We start from the raw sequence: 19,382 nt of genomic DNA on the forward strand, positions 1-19,382 counted from the left end.
TATCTGGGGCTTGGCCTCCCAGCCTCCCTAGCCTGGTTCTTTTTCTACTCTTGCGCGTGCGTGTGTGTGTGTGTGTGTGTGGTGTGTATATGTGTGTGTCTGCTCTTTGTCCTGAGCCCACGATTCCAGAGCTGGCTGGACCCAAGGAGGTGAAGAGTCACTTCTCGGCCCCAGGAAGGGCAAAGAAGAGATACAAAATCAGTCTGTCTGCTCCCTGCTTGGCTCAACAAGGCCTCTAGCAGTCTTCTGTCCTCTCTGTCCTCTCTCCTGCACACAGCCTATTTGGAGACGAGAAACAAAACTTTTCCCAAATGAAGAGAACTCACTTGTTTATTGTGGGGGTTTATTTGCTGTCCTCTTGCAGGGCAGAAGAGGGGCTTAATTTCCCCACATATGATGGGAAGGACCGAGTGGTAAGTCTCTCCGAGAAGAACTTCAAGCAGGTTTTAAAGAAATATGACTTGCTCTGCCTCTACTATCATGAGCCGGTGTCTTCAGATAAGGTCGCGCAAAAACAGTTTCAACTGAAGGAAATCGTGCTTGAAGTGAGTAATCAAAGGGCATGCTGTCCGCGCTGCCCCCGCGGGTACGGGTGCTGAGGGAATGCCTTTGGCCAGGGGTTGGGATGTGGGAATGAGAGTGCAGAGAATATAGACTGAAGTCTGCTTCATTTTGGCCTCACATGAATCAGATGCTCTTGTCACAAAGCCAGGATGTGTGAACAATGAGGGGTGGGTCCAAACTCTTCATAGGAAGAGGATCAAAGGGGCTGCGCTATGATGGATCTGATGTAAAGTCTTTCACATATGGCCCCCTTGACTTTTCAAGGGCCCTTGTCCCAGCCAGTGTTTCCCAGATAGAATGTAGAAACTGTTGTTAAAACTGGCTGCAATGAAATCCAGGGACTACTTGTGGATTTCACTCAGCGTGCCCACTCTGCTCCCTCAAATCTCCCCAGGATCCTGGAGAGACCAGAGTTACCTGACCTTGCCTCTCTCCATGGGTCAGATGGAGAATATCACTAAATGACTTTCCTCTCTCATGACTTGCTGTCAGTCAGCATTGCAGAATGTAGTTATGTGCAGATCTTCTGAGCGGCATATTCATTTATATGATTTTTTTTCTCAGAAAGTTCTTGGTGTGACTTTAGGGAAGAGCTGAAGTCAGTTCTTATTTTGTCTGCATAATATGGCCTGCCTGTTTGTAACCTGGCACTGAGGTCCATTTTCTAATCATTTGTGAGTGCTCCAGAAACTATTTCTGCAGCTCCTCCTGGACAGCTTAAGATGGCTTACACTTTAAGGGTAACTGAGGGTGCCAAGAATGCTAGTGGGCACCAAGATGCCTCATCAGTCCCCATGCCTAGCCCAGGTGCAATCCTGTGAAAGGGATACTTGAGAATTACAGCGTATTATCCAGCACAATCAGAGAACTCAGGTTGATGAAATAGTTTGATTAACAGAATTATCATATAAAACCCATGTGGATTTGATTTAAAAAAATAGACTGTAATAAAATCCAGCAAAACTATCCCAAATACATCAAAAATACATCTCCAATGTATTTTTGGAGTGCTGAATGTGGAAGTTCGGTTCTCTCTGTGGGTTGCAAGAAAAGAGAAAGCAAGGTAGTTGTTAAGCCTTTACACTATAGAAGAGAGCAAATCGCAGGCTGGGAAAGAACAGGACATAGAACTTGGCTGGTGCTTAGCCCATGACACCAACACGTACGTTATATCTTCATCTCAAGCTGCCATACTCAGTCACTGAGAGATATGGTTATGAAAATGTAATTGAAGGCACCAGGGTTCTCCCCTATATGCTCATCACTGTCCAGTTAGCCTAGAACTCTAAAAGAATGCCTTTGGGTGGCCAGCACAGGCAAGGACATTCTGATTTCTGATTCTAATTTTTTTTTTAAAGAAATCTCTTTCTATCATCCATCCATCTCTCTCTCTCTCTCTCTCTCTCTCTGTCTCTCTCTCTCTCTTTCTCTCTCTCTCTCGCTCCCCCAGGTATGTCTGTCCCCAAAGACTATACAAAATCATGAGCAGGAACTTCCCCTGGGCTTACCATCCCTCCAGACACCTTTGATCCAAGAGTGCCCTTTTCACATGTGGGTGGGTGCCAGGCCCAGCAGAAACTGATGGGGTAAATTCACCACAGGAGTTAATTTGATGCCCCTTAGGCTGCTAAAGCTGGAGTGAGGCATCATTAGGAGAAAAAGAAGACAGAACTTGAAGTCAGGATATCTGGATTTAAATTCTGACTTTGTCTCTACTAGGCACAGGACACAGGGCAAATTATATAATTTCTCAGAGCCTCATTTCCTTATCTATAAATATGGAAAAATAAGAACTATCATGCAGGCTTAAGAATTCATTAAATAATAATAATGTTTATTAAATGCTAAGTGCAGGATTGTTCTAAGCACTTGGTATTAGCTTGTTTAATCCTTACAATAATTCTGTGAAGTAGGTACAGTTACCAATCCCATTTTATAGATGGGAAAACTGAAGCAGAGAGGCTAAGTTGTTCAAGGTCACACAGCTACTGCAGGTGAAGGCTGTTGTACTTAATACCTACACTGCACTGCTCCTGAAATCAGTGTGAAAATGCCCAAGGGGCTTCTGGGTAGCCTGTTTAAGATGATTTCAAGAGTCTTCCTTAAACAGAGTTGCTCAGCCTCTGGGCCCAGGTCTGATGACGCCAGCTGTCCCACCAGCAGGGCCAAGAAGTACATGGCCTGGAGGCACTGTTCATGCAAAAGCCCAAACTGAGGAGGAAGTCTGGGGTCCATTAGTGAAGGTGGGGAAGGGGCAGACCTTTGTTGAGAGATTTGTCCGGTGCAGCCTCGAGGAAAAAGATGGCTCCAGGAAGTCCATGAGTGGAAAGAGTGAATATGCCTTTAAGCTTTCTTCATGGTCAAAACAACTATTTTGTCCTCTTAATCCTCTAGACCCCACACTTGCACTAAGAAAAATAGTCTGCCCACTTCCAGGGCTGTGGCTGTTAGAGGGTGGGGGGAAAAGAGGAGGCAGTTTCTAGTGTCCATCCGTCAGGCAGTGTGGTCTCAGCTATGGGCAAATGGCTGCAAGGGAGGTGGCTCTCTTCCCTCTTGCAGCTTAGGAAGGTGGTTTCTGACACTTTTTATTGTAACCCACTATGACCTAGTATACGCAGACACACACACACACACACACACACACACACACACACCAGAAACAAAAATTTCATAAAACAATACTTTTTTTTTTTTTTTTTGAGACGGAGTTTTGCTCTTGTTACCCAGGCTGGAGTGCAATGGCACGATCTCGGCTCACTGCAACCTCTGCCTCCTGGGTTCAGGCAATTCTCCTGCCTCAACCTCCTGAGTAGCTGGGATTACAGGCATGTGCCACCATGCCCAGCTAATGTTTTGCATTTTTTGTAGAGATGGGGTTTCACCATGTTGACAAGGATGGTCTCGATCTCTCGACCTCGTGATCCACCCGCCTCGGCCTCCCAAAGTGCTGGGATTACAGGCTTGAGCCACCGGGCCCGGCCTAAAACAATACTTATTACTTGGGTAATTAAAAAAAATATTTTCTATTTTTATTCTGCTCTCTTCTCTTCTATTTCACTTTAAAAATTGATTCAACCTATGAAGTTGATTTCGCTCGCCAGTGAGGAGTTGACATTCCCAGGTTGAGACACCTGGAGAATTTCTAGGAATTAGAAACTCACAGCTCCTCACACTAAGGCCACCCATTCTAAGAAACTCCAAGGACACTGTAGTCAGTCACATGTATTTTGTCTGCATCTCTAAGGGATGTCAATGAAAAGAGCCCAAAACAGGTCCATTCACAGAGTGAGGTCATTGCCTGATGAGGGGCACCTGAAATGCTATTCAATTAGTCATGCATCTGCCACTTACTTTATGCTGGGCCCTGGGGTAGATGCTGTGGATACGGGAAAATGAGACCCTCAAGGGGCACACAGCTGAACACAGAAGACGTGCAAACAAAAAGCTACAGTGCAGGGAGGTTGCCATAACAACAGAACAACTTATAAGTTTCTCAGGGAGAGTAGAGGAAAGAGGAAGAGCCAGAATTGGTTTGTGAAATGCGTAGGAATTTATTGGCAAAATAGCAAAGATTCACCAGGTATGGTGGCTCACGCCTATAATCCCAGCACTTTGGGAGGCTGAGGTGGGCTGATCACAAGGTCAAGAGATCGAGACCATCCTGGACAACATGGTGAATCCCCTTCTCTACTAATACTAGAAAAATTAGCTGGGTGTGGTGGCACATGTCTGTAGTCCCAGCTACTCGAGAGGCTGAGGCAGGAGAATCTCTTGAACCTGGGAGGTGGAGGTTGCAGTGAGCGGAGATCGTGCCACTGCACTCCAGCCTGAACAACAAGAGTGAAATTCAGTCTCAAAAAAAAAAAAAAAAAAAAAAAAAACAAAGATTCTAATGGCTCTCAAGTATTTTTCCACCTGGTAGCTTTTTTTAAAATTTGGCAAAAAGAGCCTCATTTCTTTAGGGTAAGATTTTTTTTCCCTACTTAGTCAAGTTCCTATGGGAGAGGGAGCCTTTGAGATGTCGTCAATTGCTTACATCCCCTGAGTCTGAATTCTGTCGTGAGAACAGGGCTTGAGGGGGGAAGAGGAGAAGCGGGAGAAGATAAGGTCTATAAAGCTTAGCAGGAAAAAGGCAAGTAATAGGACACCAGGAAGCGCCAGGCTCAAACTGTGCTTTCCAATCGGGCCAGAGTCCAGCTCCGGAGGGCCCAAGGGTCAGTGCATGGTCCACAGCTCTATGCAGGTATTCTACACATGCTTGTTCATGAGAGCCATCTAGGCTGATCTGAACTCCTCATTTCATAGCTGTAATCCTGACTTAAACAGCTGGTAATTCTGATTCCTGGTTGGGTATTCTTCATCAACAAATTAGCACATACTTGTTTAGAAATTTCAGACTATGTGAAAAAGAATTAAAAGGCAATAAAAATAACCACATCAAAATAAGCATAGATAATGTTTTGGTAGATTTCTTTCCAGTATTTTTTTCCATACATAAATATACATTTTTCAATTGAGAATTATGCCATTTACAGAATTTCATTTCCAGCTTTTCTTACTTCCATATATTGTATTTCTATATTATTAAACAGCAGTGTTAATGCCAGCATAGTATTCCACAGTATCATTATCCACATTTTTAAAATAATTTCCCTATGTTTGGATCCTGACACAACTTTCAGAGTTTTAAAAGTCTTTATCTATCTTTTCATTGTTTTAATGAACATTTCTTTGATTTCTGGTTGAAGTCTTCCATAAAATTATTTTGCCATTTATATATTTTTTTCTTCCATAAATTATTTTTCTATGCCTTTTCTCATTTTTCTATTGGGGTGTCAACACCAATTATAAAGGGAGTTGCAATTTTGCATGCTGTCTCTTGCAGCTTCCGCCAAGATAGTAAATTTAGTCACACCACAGTGGCCAACTTCCATTAGCATTGCAGGACTCAGAGACAGAGGATATGGGCAGGGAATTCAGTTTCTCCTTGCTGCTTTGTTTCCTGCGTTCTCTTTTTCCTTGAAACTGCTGTGCAAGCTGCCTCTCCTATCATATCCTATAAATATTGCCAGAGAAAGCCCTTCAACATCGCCGTTTCCCTGAGGTTGAAGTGCTTGAGAGATGGCATGTTCTAACACGGGCTTCCAGATCAGATAGACCTGGGTTCCTTATTTGTAAGGTGGAGATGACAGTGCTGTTGTGAGGATTGAATGAGGCTGCCCAGCAAGAGCACAGCTCTGGCACACAGAAGATGCTTAACAAATGCTGGCATCATTCAGCCCGCACACTTCATTTTGTCAGGATTCTAAACACAAGGCAGCTAACCCCATGTTTACAAACCAAGGAAACCAGGGCTTGGGAGCTTGGGACTGGAAATGCATTGCCATCTTGCTTATTCACAGCCAGCTTTATTCACTCCTCCTCTTATCGTTTATTCACTCCTCCTCTCTGGGGCTGGAGAGGAGTGACTTGCCAGTAGTCACAGGTCTCTCTCGATGTGTCCCTGTTTGGCATTCTCTCTGTTCCGCAAGGCTTTGCTGAGCCTGTGTCGGCTATGTTCAACCACCTCTTCAATGCCATTTGTTACATTAGGCCTTGCCCCATTTTCAGCCATGGTTCAGGCTCACCCACTTTGAGAGGTACTTCCAGTTTCCTTCTAATCCCTTCTACCTTACTGTTTTTCCCCATGGAGACATGGGTTGTATTTTTCCCTCTAGATGAGAAGCTTCATGAGAGCAAACTGAATTAAAGGCAGACTTGGTAATAGGGGAAGCAAAACGAAAAGCAAAACAAAACAAAAGCAAACTCCTTGTGACTCAAAAACACAACTAAATGAATGGGCTTGTCACATGACCACGTGACAAGTGGAGCCCCAGCTGGCCAGGCATCAGCAATATGGCCTCCGCGTTGTGAATTCCTGAGCCCTCTACACATAGCATTACGGTTCTGCCCTGCACCCAGCCTGGGATGAGGAATCATTGACTCCTTCCTCTTCCCCTTCTGCCTTAACACAGATCTTATCCCTAACTCCAAGACCTTTATCTTTTCCCCTACACCACTTCAGTGCTAGGAGTCCAGCATTCCAACCTGAAAAAGAAGGAAAGAAAAGAAAATGATGAAAGCTTTTTCCTGGTGAGCCTCACACTTACATAGAGTCAATTTTATGGCCACTGAAATCACCTGTAGAAGGAAGGGAGGAAAAAGACATGCAAGGACCTCAGAGCTCAGTTTAGGACCTCTGGGCAGTTTTCATTTCCTATTCACATGTCTTATAGGTTGATGCTGTTAGCCGTGTATATGTGTTTTGGTGGGCAGGGTGGAGAGGGGTGAATAGCAACTAAATAGACTAAACTGTAATGAATATGCATTTATTGGATTAAGGAAAGCTATGGGGGATTTTTTTCAGGCAGTTAGTGAGTGTTTCAGAACATGAAAACAAGTATTATAGATCCCTGAATAGAAATACTCATTCATTTATCAAATAGTCATTGCTATTAACAGACACTCAATAACCTTTGCACGAGTAAATGAATCCGTGAATGTACAGATAAGGAACAAGCAATACTTTTCAGATTGTGAACAGTAAAACTTGGTTCATTCATTTAGAGTGAAATAGGTCCCTTGAGCAGGCAAGGAATCTGGAGTCTTGGCACAAAAATGGCCATATCTTGGAAGCTGAACCAGGTCGACCTGCTGCTCCTGTAGTTTTTCAACAGGCTGCAACTAGAGTTCAAGGTCTAAGGCTGCTCCTTAGTATACCCTTGGTGGGGTCCTTCTGCTCTTCCTGCTTAAGAAAGCCTCACTTTAGCTCACCAACAGAGGCTGTTGGATGCTCTGCTGCCACCCACATACTACCTGCCCAGGGGATCTCTCCTAAATTTCAACATGAGTTTTGATGAGGACAAACCACATCCAAACCATAGCACTTACAAAGATGCAGATGAAATGGCCCCGGAGCCTAAGGAGATGTTCCTCTTTTATTGCTGAGAAGAACTCACTTCCTTTAGGTTTACGCTGAAATGTCACCTTATCAAAGAAGTTATCTCCCTGACCACCTGTTATCACACTTTTCCAAGCACTCATTTCACCTCCTCCACCCTCCTCTGTGCTTTTCTACATAGTACTTATCTGACATATTGCATATTGTCTGACACCCCTTCTTTTAGTACATTTGTGTTGCTATAAAGGAATACCTGAAACTAGGTAATTTATAAAGAATAAAAGGTTTACTCGGCTCACAATTCTGATGCCTGAAAAAAGTTGAAGATTGGGTATCTGTATCTGACTAGGGCCACAGGCTGCTTTCACTCGTGGCAGAAGGTGAAGAGGCAGAGATCACATGGCACCAGAGGAAGTAACAGATAGAGAGAGAGAGAGGAGAGAAAGAAGGTGCAAGGCTCTTTTTAACAAGCAGCTCTCAGAGGAACTAACACAGTGAGAGCTCACTCAGTCACCGCCCTATCCATGGAGGACATTAATCTATTCATAAGGGATTCACCTCCATGACACCCAAGACCTCCCATTAGGCCCCATCTCCAACATTAGGGATCAAATTTTAACATGAGATTTGGAAGGACAGGCCTCCAAACTACAGCACCCCCTATAGAATGTGACATTCACAAAAGCAAGGACTTTGTTCTATTCGTTGCTATACCCCAGCACCTAAACCAGTGCCTGACTCAGTGGGTATTCAACAGTATCTGTCGAATGAATGTTGAATGAGGAGAAGGGGAAGGAAGAGACGGGAAAAGCATGTATTATGAACTTACCATAAACCGTGCCAATATGGGATTTTACATATGTTATTTTATTTAATTCTTACAACATATTCTCACATTACAGACAGAGAAATGAGCTAGAGAGCTAAGTAAAAATTGCTGAAAATCACAAAGCTGTAAGACATTAGATCATGAAACAGGGTTTGAACCCAAACCTATTTGGTTTCAAATGACATGTTCCTTCCACTATGCCAAGGAGCAGCTGAAAGGGATTGCTTCATGTTTGTAAGCAGTGTGCCAACTTATAAAGGGACAGATGTCTTTAGTTTGTACTCTGGATTTTCACTCACACTTGAGCAGCATGAAATTGTACAACCGGACTATGTGTTGAACCTAAATGACTAGTGTGAGCCAATGGGCTGTTGCTTGGCACTTGGAATTTAATAAACGTTTGCTGGATGGATGGCTGGAGAGGGAAAGAAGGAAAAGGTCAAGAATTAGAAATAAATTGCTTATGCTGAAAATATATTTCTCCTTGATCTCTTTTTCAAATTAAGTTAAAAATTTTAAAGTATTGAGTAGAATTGTAAAGAGGTTGAATTTGCCAGATTCAGGAACCTGTTTGTTACGCTTGCTTAATCCCACCAAAATATGGGTAAAATTGATTTTTTTTTTAATCATGGGACTCTGAGCCCAAAACATACATACAGGTGGGCAGAAACCTCCAAGCTTTATAAGGCTGACCCTTGTTCGAAACCCATTTAGCGCTGGCAAATATCCCAGTGGTTGCATTTCCAAACCCCAAGAGAGGAAGGCAAAATGAAGTTGCTGGAGTTGAGTGAATCTGCAGATGGAGCCGTGTGGGAACACTGGGCAGGGAATAGCACACACAGGATTCAGGTATTTTTTCCAACTGTTCACTGCCCAAAGATGGCAGTCTCCAAATTCACACCTGCTCCCCTCTGAAAAATTAGGTGAGGTCAGGCTTATTTTGGTTTGGCTTGGAGAATGAAGCCTCACGTAGAGTCCACACAGTCTCAGGAGGTGCTCGCTTTGAAACCACAGTTCTCTGTGAAGCCCAAGTGCTGCCGAATTCAGTGTGGAGGGTCGCTGGGCACATATGGGTAATACAGGTGAGGCTATGGAGTGAGACGGTAAAAGAACAGAAATGCTGGTTGTAAAAGCATGGATTTAGTTGATAATAGTTAAATGTTTCCTTCCACCTATGGAATTAATAAGGAAATAGAGGTTTCATGAACTGGAAAATACACTGTTGATTCAGAAGTTTTTAGACCATTGGGACCTCCTCTCACTACTCCCACCTCCAAAGCCCCCAGTATTGTGCAAGCCCAAATAGGCCACCTATTCATCACCTTCCTGAGGTAGACCTCCTTCCCCAAATAGACATTTATTTATTTATTTATTTATTTGAGATGGAGTCTCGCTATGCTACCAGGCTCCCAGACTGGAGTGCAGTGGCGTGATCTTGGCTCACTGCAACCTCTGTGTCTAGAGTTCAAGTGATTCTCCTGCCTCAGCCTCCTGAGTAGCTGCAACTACAGGCATTTGCCACCATGCCTGGCTAATTTTTGTATTTTTAGCAGATACATAGTTCATCATGTTGGCTGGACTGGTGTTGAACTCTTGACCTGAGGTGATCCACCGGCCTCAGCCTCCCAAACTGCTGGGATTACAGGCAGGAGCCACCACACCAGGCCCCAAGAGCCACAAATTTTAAAATGGGGACATGAGATACCATGAATGTCACCACTGCAGAAATATTATAAGGGTTATTATGATATAAGGCAGTACAATTAAAAGTAAGAAATAAAATCTGATTCCAAATCACAAGATTTTTCTTTACTCAGCAGCCCTACTCTCTGACAGTTTGAACTTCACAGGTCGGTGTGGAGTATTTTCACATGATTTTCAGCTTAGCCTTAGCGCCCATTCAAAATGACTTACTCCACCCAGAAAGCCAGCCCCCTGAAGAACTGAGCCTTTTTTAAGAAGCCCCTAAGGCTTCCCTGTTTTATAAACTGGATGTGGTAGGCCAGAATTATCCAGATAAGCTGTTTCTGTTTGGGCAGCCAAGCAGGAAAGGGGCCAGTGTGGCATCTTGCAATGTGATGGGCTGGGCAGGCCAGAGCTGCTTCTGTGTGCCCAGAGTGCTGGCTCCAGGATCTCCCACCTGCTGCCCAGGTGCCCCAAGCCAGACAGGGGCCTCTCCTCACCACCTGCCGTGAGTTGGGTGGCCAGGAGAGCCAACAGGTACTCCCTCCCATGCTCACCTGCTTCTACCTACACAACACACACAATTACTCTGACCCTGGCTGTCTAACTGTTAGCTCAACCACACACCACCGATTTATGAAGGGAGTGAAGCATCCTCCAGACACAAAAGAAGTGAATGCAACACATAGATGACTATTGGCAGTAGCGCTTAGCAGTGTGAGATGCGCAGGCTTTGGAGTGAGAGCCACCTGGGCTTGAGTCCCTGCACTAGCTGTGTGACTGGAGGTGGGTCACTTAGCTCCTCAAGGCTGAGTGCTTCCTTTATAAAATATAAGCCACAGTACCCTCCTCATAGGAGTTTTAAGAAGACAAAACAGGTCACATGTGTGAAGAGATGGGCACACACTTGATGCTCAGTGAAGGGCTGCTCCTGAAATCGTTGTGTATGTGAAAGAGCATCGCAAACTCCCACTCTCCACCTGAGTTAGTTATCCATGGTATTTGCTGTCATTAGCAGATGCTATTAAAATAAACACGAGTCAGACATTTCAGAAACTTCAGCCAAGCAGAAACAGGTTCCTCTTCTGTTTTTCAATGTGCACTGTGGAAGCAGTAAGTCAAAGATCTCTTCATTCAATCATTATTTTACATTGATGAGGCTTCTCCATGACAGGAAGCACCACATCCCCTTTTTAAAATGAGGTTCATCAACCTTCACTGAAAGTTAGTTTAAAAAGGGACGATCTCTCTAGCCCCAGAAAGCACTGAGTATCATGTGGAACTTTTTCCCAAGGAGAGTGGGAGGGAGGGGCTACCAGAGGAGGTCAAGGCCTGGGCTTCCAGACTGCATTTTCTCAAGCTCTTGGGCACAGAATTCTGTTGAGAAAAATTGGAAAAGGGCAGGCCTTGCCGCATGTCAAATTCACTTTTTAAAAATTCCATTGCAATAATATTTTTGGATAAAACAAAACAGACCTGGCCTTCAGGGACAGCCTCCCTCATTCTGTCAGTTTGGATATGGCAAAATGCTATGCAGTAAAAGATTGTGATTTTATGTTAGAGACTGTGGGAGAGCAATGGCTCTCTGTGTGGGCCCAAGACCGGCAGCCCCAGCAGCACCTGGGACCTGGGCAGAAATGCAAAGTCTTGGGTCGTATCCCAGACCGGCTGAATCAGAAACTCTGGGGTGGGCCCAGCAATCTATTCACCAGCTCCCTCCAGGGAATGCTGATGTACACTCAGGCTCTAAAACCACTGACTCGGTGTAGTGGGATTTGCCCTGTAGTTAATTGGTAGGGAACTTTCACCACGTACTTGTATACATGTTACTCCTGTGAGATTGGATCTCATTTTTTTAGATAAGGAAATTGAAGATCAGGTAAGTTGTGACTTGTCCAGAGTCTCACATTTGGTAAGTTGCAAAGCCAGGATTTGTGCCCAGGTCCCTCTGAGGCCCAGGTATAGGAACGAAATATAGTGGATGAAAGTTTGGGCTCTGGAGCCAGAGTGCCAGAGTGTCAGGGTCGAAATCCTAGCTGAGTCGTTTAAGTGCTGTGTGTCCCCAGGTGAGTTGGCTAACCACTCTGTGCCTCGATTTCTTCCTGCAAGCCTCTACCTTATGAGGGTTTTGTAGAAATTCAATAAGATAATTCTTGTAAGGCAGTTGAAGCAGTAGCTGGCATATAGTAAACACTCAGTGAGTGCTATTTTTTACTGTTAGTTGTTATATAGCCTTTCGGAATTGTGGGGTGGGCAAAAATACATAGCATCTTCCCTTGGGTCGCTTCCTTGGTGTTGACCAATACGAGAGTCCAAAATGCCAATAAAAACAATCAACAGCCTCCCTCTCCCTGAAAGCCCTTTCAGAGGCCACCCATTCCAGACCTAAGAGGCCCCCGTTACTCGCTTGAATCCCATAAAGTAGCTGTCCTTTCACTGAGCCAGCCTCCTCCATGAGTGCGTCACATGCCGACCGCCCAGCTATACATAGCTCAGGCCTACTTTGAGGGCGGCAGAAAGTGACAGGAGATTACCGGAGAGAAACGTCAGCTCTCTGGTTTCAGGGGAGGACACACAGTTGTTGAATTGCTTGTCTTGTCGCCAGATGGCATGAGGGACGGTGGGTACAAACAGCCATTTGGCTCTTGGCTTACATGAAAAGAGCAGGGTTGCAGCCAGGGTGTTTTTAATGACTAGCCTGAGGGACATTCACTTGGAGCAGAGATCTGTGACATTTTCCCCCAGGCTCAACTTTTTTTTTTTTTTCAGATTTCTGGCCCTGCAGAAAGAAATTGTCACCCACTTCCCTTCAACAAGTAACCACCTCCTTTTTCTTTATGACCATCCACCTCCCCACCTTCCCTCTGACTGTGTAGTAAATTAGTCTTTCTCCTCTACAAAGACAATTCTTGGGAAATAGTACAAATGTAACTTTCTTCCTTTCTTTCCCTGGATTAGAGCTGGTAAGTCCTATGAAGAGACTGGGTTGGGTGGGGTCTCCACGGAAGTATTGGATGTGGTGCCCTGGGAGTCCCAGGGGCAGTCCCGCAGCACAGGGTTCCCCTCTCGCTCCTGTGTCTCCTTGAATAAGTGAGCCACACCTGCTCTAACATGTCCTTGCCACTCACCCCGCGCTTTAACTCCCAGCTTTGGCTTCTGTCCCAGCTCTTCTCTAAAAGGTCACCCATGACTTCCCAGTCCTGAGATGGGGGTCCCACCCTCCTTGACTCCCTGCAACATTTGGTATGACCACCTGCTTCTTTGTGACTCTGGAGTCATGACACCAGGATCCTTTCTCTGCCCCCAGTTCTCCCACAGCTCTGCTTTGCCTCCAGGGCAGGCTTCTTGCTCTTCCCTCGGACACAGACAGACCTTGACCCTGTGGCTTTCTCTCACATTCGCCTCCCACAGATGTCACCTGTCCTCAAGCCCTCACCTCTCACACGGGACCTCTCACCTGAGCCCTAGATCAGCACCTCTGGCTCTGGGCTGGACGGCCATGTCCGTGAACTCTCTGGGTCTGAATCCATGCTGAGAAGCTTCCCCAGCTCCATCATGCCCTTCTGCCATCACTGTGTCCTCCACTTCATTTCCTCATGGGAAACAAACCATCTTGCCTCCTCCCTCTTCTCTGGTCTCTCTCCTTCTCTCTCCAAAGCCAAGGAAGAGTTACCAGGTCTCGCTGATTCTCAACTTGTAGCATCACCTGCACAAGCCACTTTTTCTCCCATTGACACTGTCTTAGAGCAGAGACATCTCTCACATAGACTATGACATCAGCCTCCCAACTGGTGGCCTTTCCTTTCCACTCTCCTTTCTGTCTGCTCTGTGTACTCAGATCTACTCTTGCCAAACTCAACTTAAGTCATATTACTCTCCTACTCAGACAACCCCCAAATCTGGAAGCTCTAGACTAGAGCTTCCAGTCCTAGTAGTCAAGTCCTTCACACATTTTTTCTAATACGATTTTAACATGGGATTTCTTTCAGCTCCTCAAATAAGCCCACTGCTCAGGTAGGCCAACCTGTTCTCCTGCACACCCCTGCACATTCCCACCTGCAAGCCTTTGCTTACACCATTTCCTCCTCTTGGGATGCCCTTTCAGCCCCCCTCCGCCTACCCGACAGTCCTCTTCCAAGGTCTAGCTGGCCTCCCCTTTTCTAATCAGCCTCTGTCTTCATTCATTCATCTACTGAAGAAACTACTGTTTGTTTTCTTTTTAGATTTCCTCTGTTCAGATATTATGCTAGGTGCTAGAGATAGCATGGGAGAAAAACAGACACGGACATGGAGCTTACAGGCTACAACATGGACAATTGCTGGACAAAGAATCATATAATAAATTCATGTGCACTTGCAACTGTGAAATGGTTGCAAAGGAAAAGCACAGGGTGCTACGATTAAGGGTTACAAGGGAAAAATTAAGATTGGGAGTCAGGGAATGCCTTTTAAGGAACTGACATTTAAATGTAGACTTCAGAAAAAACAGAAACCAGCAAACAGTTGGGGAAAGGGAATTCTATTTGGAGTGACGGGTGTGTGTAAAAGCAGAGTATGTGTTGGTGCCTTTGTGTGAATTAGAACAAGGCATCCCCGCAAGCAGCTGAAGCTTCCACTGGCCTCAGGTTTGAGTGCACAGTTGAAGGAGGTGTTCCTGTGTAGAGACCTGAGCCAGGAACGGGTTTGATGTTTTGAGGAGCCAAAGACAATTGTATTAAGTAAGAAATAGAGTGACCCCAAATGAGGCTTGAAAGATAGGTAGGACAAAGAGTGCAGGACATTGTTGGCCATGTTAGGGATTTAGATTCATCCTGAGTGCATGGAAATTTAATCCACAGTGCTTATCACAGCCCACTAGGCTCTGCAGGATTTGACCTCCCAGCCCACGAACTCTCTAAGTCTCCACAGCTCTTATTTTTCTGTCCTACTCCTATAGCACCCAGAGCTATTTTTTAATGAGTTTCCTCCATCAAGCCTCAAGGTCCTTGAAGCTGACATGTGTCTTACACGTTTTGGTTAACACAGTAGGTTCTCAATTAATGATTGCTCTCTTTCCATTGCCATGCTTTATGGTATTTTTGAATTGGCACAAGATCCAGAACCCTAGCCAACTCTCATAAAAGTAAGAAGAAAATCTAATGCTTACTAAGCACTTACTGCATGCCAAGAACTGTGCCAAGCACTTTACATGCATTATTTCAGTATGTCACACGTACAGATTTAATGCAATTCCTACCAAAATTCTAGTAAGAATTTTTTGTATGTATACATTATTCTGAAACACAATTATTCTGAAGTTTATACAAAAATGCTAAAGGGCTAGTAGAGTTAAAGCAATTTCAGAAAAGAAGAATAAAGTGAAAAGAGATAGTCTACCTGCTCTCACTATACTTGATCCTAGCTACTGCAAACAAGACTATGTGGTGTTGGCACAGGAACAGACATATAGAGCAAGTATATGGATTCTCAATGGAACAGAATTGAGAAACTGCAAATAGAACCACATGAATATGTCAACCGATTTTTGACAAAGGTACAAAACCAATTGAGTGGATGAAAGACAGCCTTTTCACAAAAAAATATCGGAACAGTTGAACATCTGTTAGCAAAAATAGAAAAAGGAACCTCAACCTGTCTTAAATTTGATTCACTCAAAGTGAATCAGGAACTTGAGTGTAAAATGAAAAACTATAAAACTTTTACTAAAAATAGGAGAAGAATTCGGATCTGAGGCTAGGCAAAGGGTTCTTGGACTTAACATCAAAAGTATAATCCATGAATGAATAATGTGATCAACTGGACTTCATCAAAATTGAAAACTTTTGTTCACAACTCCTATTCAATATAGTATTGGAAGATCTAGCCAGAGCAATTAGGCAAGAAAAAGAAATAAAACGCCTTCAATTAGGTAAAGAAGAAGTCAAATTGTCCCTATTTGCAGACAACAATATCATATATTTAGAAGACCCCATCATCTCAGCCCAAAACCTCCTTAACCTGATAAGCAACTTTAGCAAAGTCTCAGGATACAAAATCAATTTGCAGAAATGACAAGCATTCCTATATATCAATAACAGACAAACAGAGAGCCAAATCATGAGCGAACTCCCATTTACAATTCCTACAAAGAGAATAAAAATACCTAGGAATGCAACTAACAAAGGATGTAAAAGATCTCTTCAAGGAGAACTACAAGCCACTGATAAAGGAAATAAGAGAGGACACAAACAGATGGAAAAACATTCCATGCTCATGGTTAGGAAGAATCAATATTGTGAAAATGGCCATACTGCCCAAAGTAATTTATAAATTCAATGCTATCCCCATCAAGCTACCATTGACCTTCTTCACAGAGCTGGAAAAACCCACTTTAAACTTCATATGAAACCAAAAGAGAGCCCACATAGCCAAGACAATTCCAAGCAAAAACAACAAGCTGGAGATATCATGTTACCTGACTTCAAACTATACTACAAGGTTACAGTAATCAAAACAGCATGGTACTGGTACCAAAACAGGGATATAGACCAATGGAACAGAACAGAGGCCTCAGAAGCAAAGCCACACATCTACAACCATCTGATCTTTGACAAAGCTGACAATAACAAGCAATGGGGAAAGGATTCCCTGTTTAATAAATGTTGTTGGGAAAACTGGCTAGCCATATGCAGGAAGCTGAAACTGGACCTCTTCCTTACATCTTCTACAAAAATTAACTCCAGATGGATTAAAGATTTAAACATAAGAACTAACACCATAAAAACCCTAGAAGAAAACCTAGGAAAAACCATTCAGGACATAGGCACAGGCAAGGACTTCATGACTAAAACATTGAAAGCAATGGCAACAAAAGCCAAAATAGACAAGTGGGATCTAATTAAACTCAAGATTCTGCACAGCAAAAGAAATAATTATTAGAGTAAACCGGCAACCAACAGAATGGGAAAAAAATTTTGCAATCTACCCATCAGACAAAGGGCTAATATCCAGAATCTACGAAGAACTAAAGTAGATTTACAAGAAAAAAACAAACAAACCCATTCAAAAGTGGGCAAAGGATATGAACAGACACTTTTCAAAAGAAGACAAATATGCGGCCAACAAACATGAAAAAATGCTCATCATCACTGGTCATCAGAGAAATGCAAATCAAAACCACATCGAGATACCATCTCATGCCAGTTAGAATGGCAATCATTAAAAAATCTGGAGACAACAGATGCTGGAGAAGATGTGGAGAAATAGGAACGCTTTTTACACTGTTGGTGGGAGTGTAAGTTAGTTCAACCATTATGGAAGACAGTGGGGCAATTCCTCAAGGATCTAGAAATAGAAATTCCATTTGACCCAGCAATCCCATTACTGGATATATACCCAAAGGATTATAAATTGTTGTATTAGAAAGACACACGCACATGTATGGTCATTGTGATGCTGTTTACAATAGCAAAGACCTGGAAGCAACCCAAATGCCCATTGATGATAGACTGGACAAGGAAAATGTGGCACATATACACCATGGAATACTATGCAGCCATAAAAATGATGAGTTCACGAGGTCAAGAGATCGAGACCATCCTGGTCAACATGGTGAAACCCTGTCTCTACTAAAAATACAAAAAATTAGCTGGGCATGGTGGTGCATGCCTGTAGTCCCAGCTACTCGGGAAGCTGAGGCAGGAGAATTGCCTGAACCCCAGGAGGTGGAGGTTGCGGTGAGCCGAGATCGCGCCATTGCACTCCAGCCTGGGTAACAAGAGCGAAACTCCGTCTCAAAAAAAAAAAAACAAAAAAAATGATGAGTTCGTGTCCTTTGTAGAGACATGGATGAATCTAGAAACTATCATTCTCAGCAAACTGACACAAGAACAGAAAACCAGATACCAAACGTTTTCACTCATAGGCGGGTGATGAACAATGGGAACACTTGGGCACAGGGAAGGGAACAATCTCACAGAGATAGGTAGGGGGTGGAGGGGTGGGGAGGGACAGTGGAGGGGGCAGGGAGGATGGGGAGGGATAACACCAGGAGAAATGCCTGATGCAGGCGACAGGTGGTGGGGGTGGATGGAGACAGCAAACCACCATGGCATGTATGTACCTATACAACAATCCTGCAGGATGCAGGATGTGCACATGTACCCAAGAGCCCAAATACAATTAAGAAAAAAAGAAAGAAAAAAATGATATGTTATCAATGTGTATTAATTTTATCAGCCAATAAAAGTAATAAAATAATTTTTCAAAATTTTTTTAAAAAGATGAAAAAATTATGATATTGAATGTTTGCAACACACAAAAAATGATAAATGTTTGCGGTGGTAGGCATGCTAATTACACTGATCTGATCACTATACATTACATGAATCAAAACATCACTGTGTACCCTATGAATATGTACAGTTATTATTTGTCAAATAAAAAAAGAAGATGAAATGACACAACTATAGAGTGAAAGAAAATACTTATAAACCATATATCTGAAAAAGGATCGGTATTAAAAAAAACTCTCAAAATTCAACAACCAAAAAGCAATCCAGTTAAAAAATGAGCAAAAGATGTGAACAGGCATTTCATAGATACATATGGCAAATAAGCACATTTAAAAATGCTCAACATTGTTAGCCATTAGGAAAATGCAAATCAGAACCACAATGAGATAGTACTACATACCTGTCAGAATGACTGAAATGAAAAATGGTTATGCTATCAAGTCCTGATAAAGATGTGGAAAAACTAGATTGTTCATACCTTGCTCATGGGAGGGTGAAACAATACAGCTACTCTGAAAAGTAGTTTGGCAGCTTCTTTAAAAACTAAATGTGTAACTACCATACGACCCAGTAATTATACTACTAGATATTTATCTCAGGGAAATTAAGACTCAAAAACCTATACGCAAAGGTTACGGCAGCTCTATTCATACTAAGCAATAACCAGGAACCACCCAGATATCTTTTAATGAGTGAATGATTAAACAGACTATGGTACACTCATACCATAGAATTCTATAAAATAAAAATAAAAAGCAATAAAAAAGAAATGACGTACTGATACATGCAACAACCTCGAGGAATCTCTACGTAAGTAAGCTGAGTGAAAAAAGTCAGTCTCAAAAGGTTACATACTATAGGATTCCATTTATGTAACATTCTTGAAATGACAAAATTATAGGAATGGAGAACAAATTAGTGGTTGGCCAGGGTTAAAGAGGGGATGGGGACACAAACCAGTGGGTCTGACCGTGAAGGACAACAGAGGGATCCTTGTGGCGATGGAAGTGTTTTGTATATTAACTGTATCAATGTCAATATCCAATTTGTGACGTTGTACCTCTGTTTTGCAAGATGTTACTATTGAGGGAAA

At 43.2% G+C, this 19,382-nt stretch overlaps 1 protein-coding gene across 1 annotated transcript in view; it reads left to right on the plus strand.

Moving 5' to 3' along the window:
• The first annotated feature begins 25 nt into the window (after positions 1 to 25).
• The window catches only part of CASQ2 (calsequestrin 2), a 65,403-nt gene continuing 46,046 nt past the window's right edge, over positions 26 to 19,382 (plus strand). Inside the window, exon 1 of the mRNA XM_032249635.1 lies at positions 26 to 545. Within this exon, the coding sequence (XP_032105526.1) occupies positions 312 to 545 (234 nt within the window). The 5' untranslated portion in view covers positions 26 to 311. The remainder of the gene's footprint in view (positions 546 to 19,382) is intronic.

The sequence above is a fragment of the Sapajus apella genome, unplaced genomic scaffold (assembly GCF_009761245.1).
Source record: "Sapajus apella isolate SASKATOON/1434 unplaced genomic scaffold, GSC_monkey_1.0 scaffold69, whole genome shotgun sequence".
In the NCBI taxonomy this organism is placed as follows: Eukaryota; Metazoa; Chordata; class Mammalia; order Primates; family Cebidae; genus Sapajus; species Sapajus apella.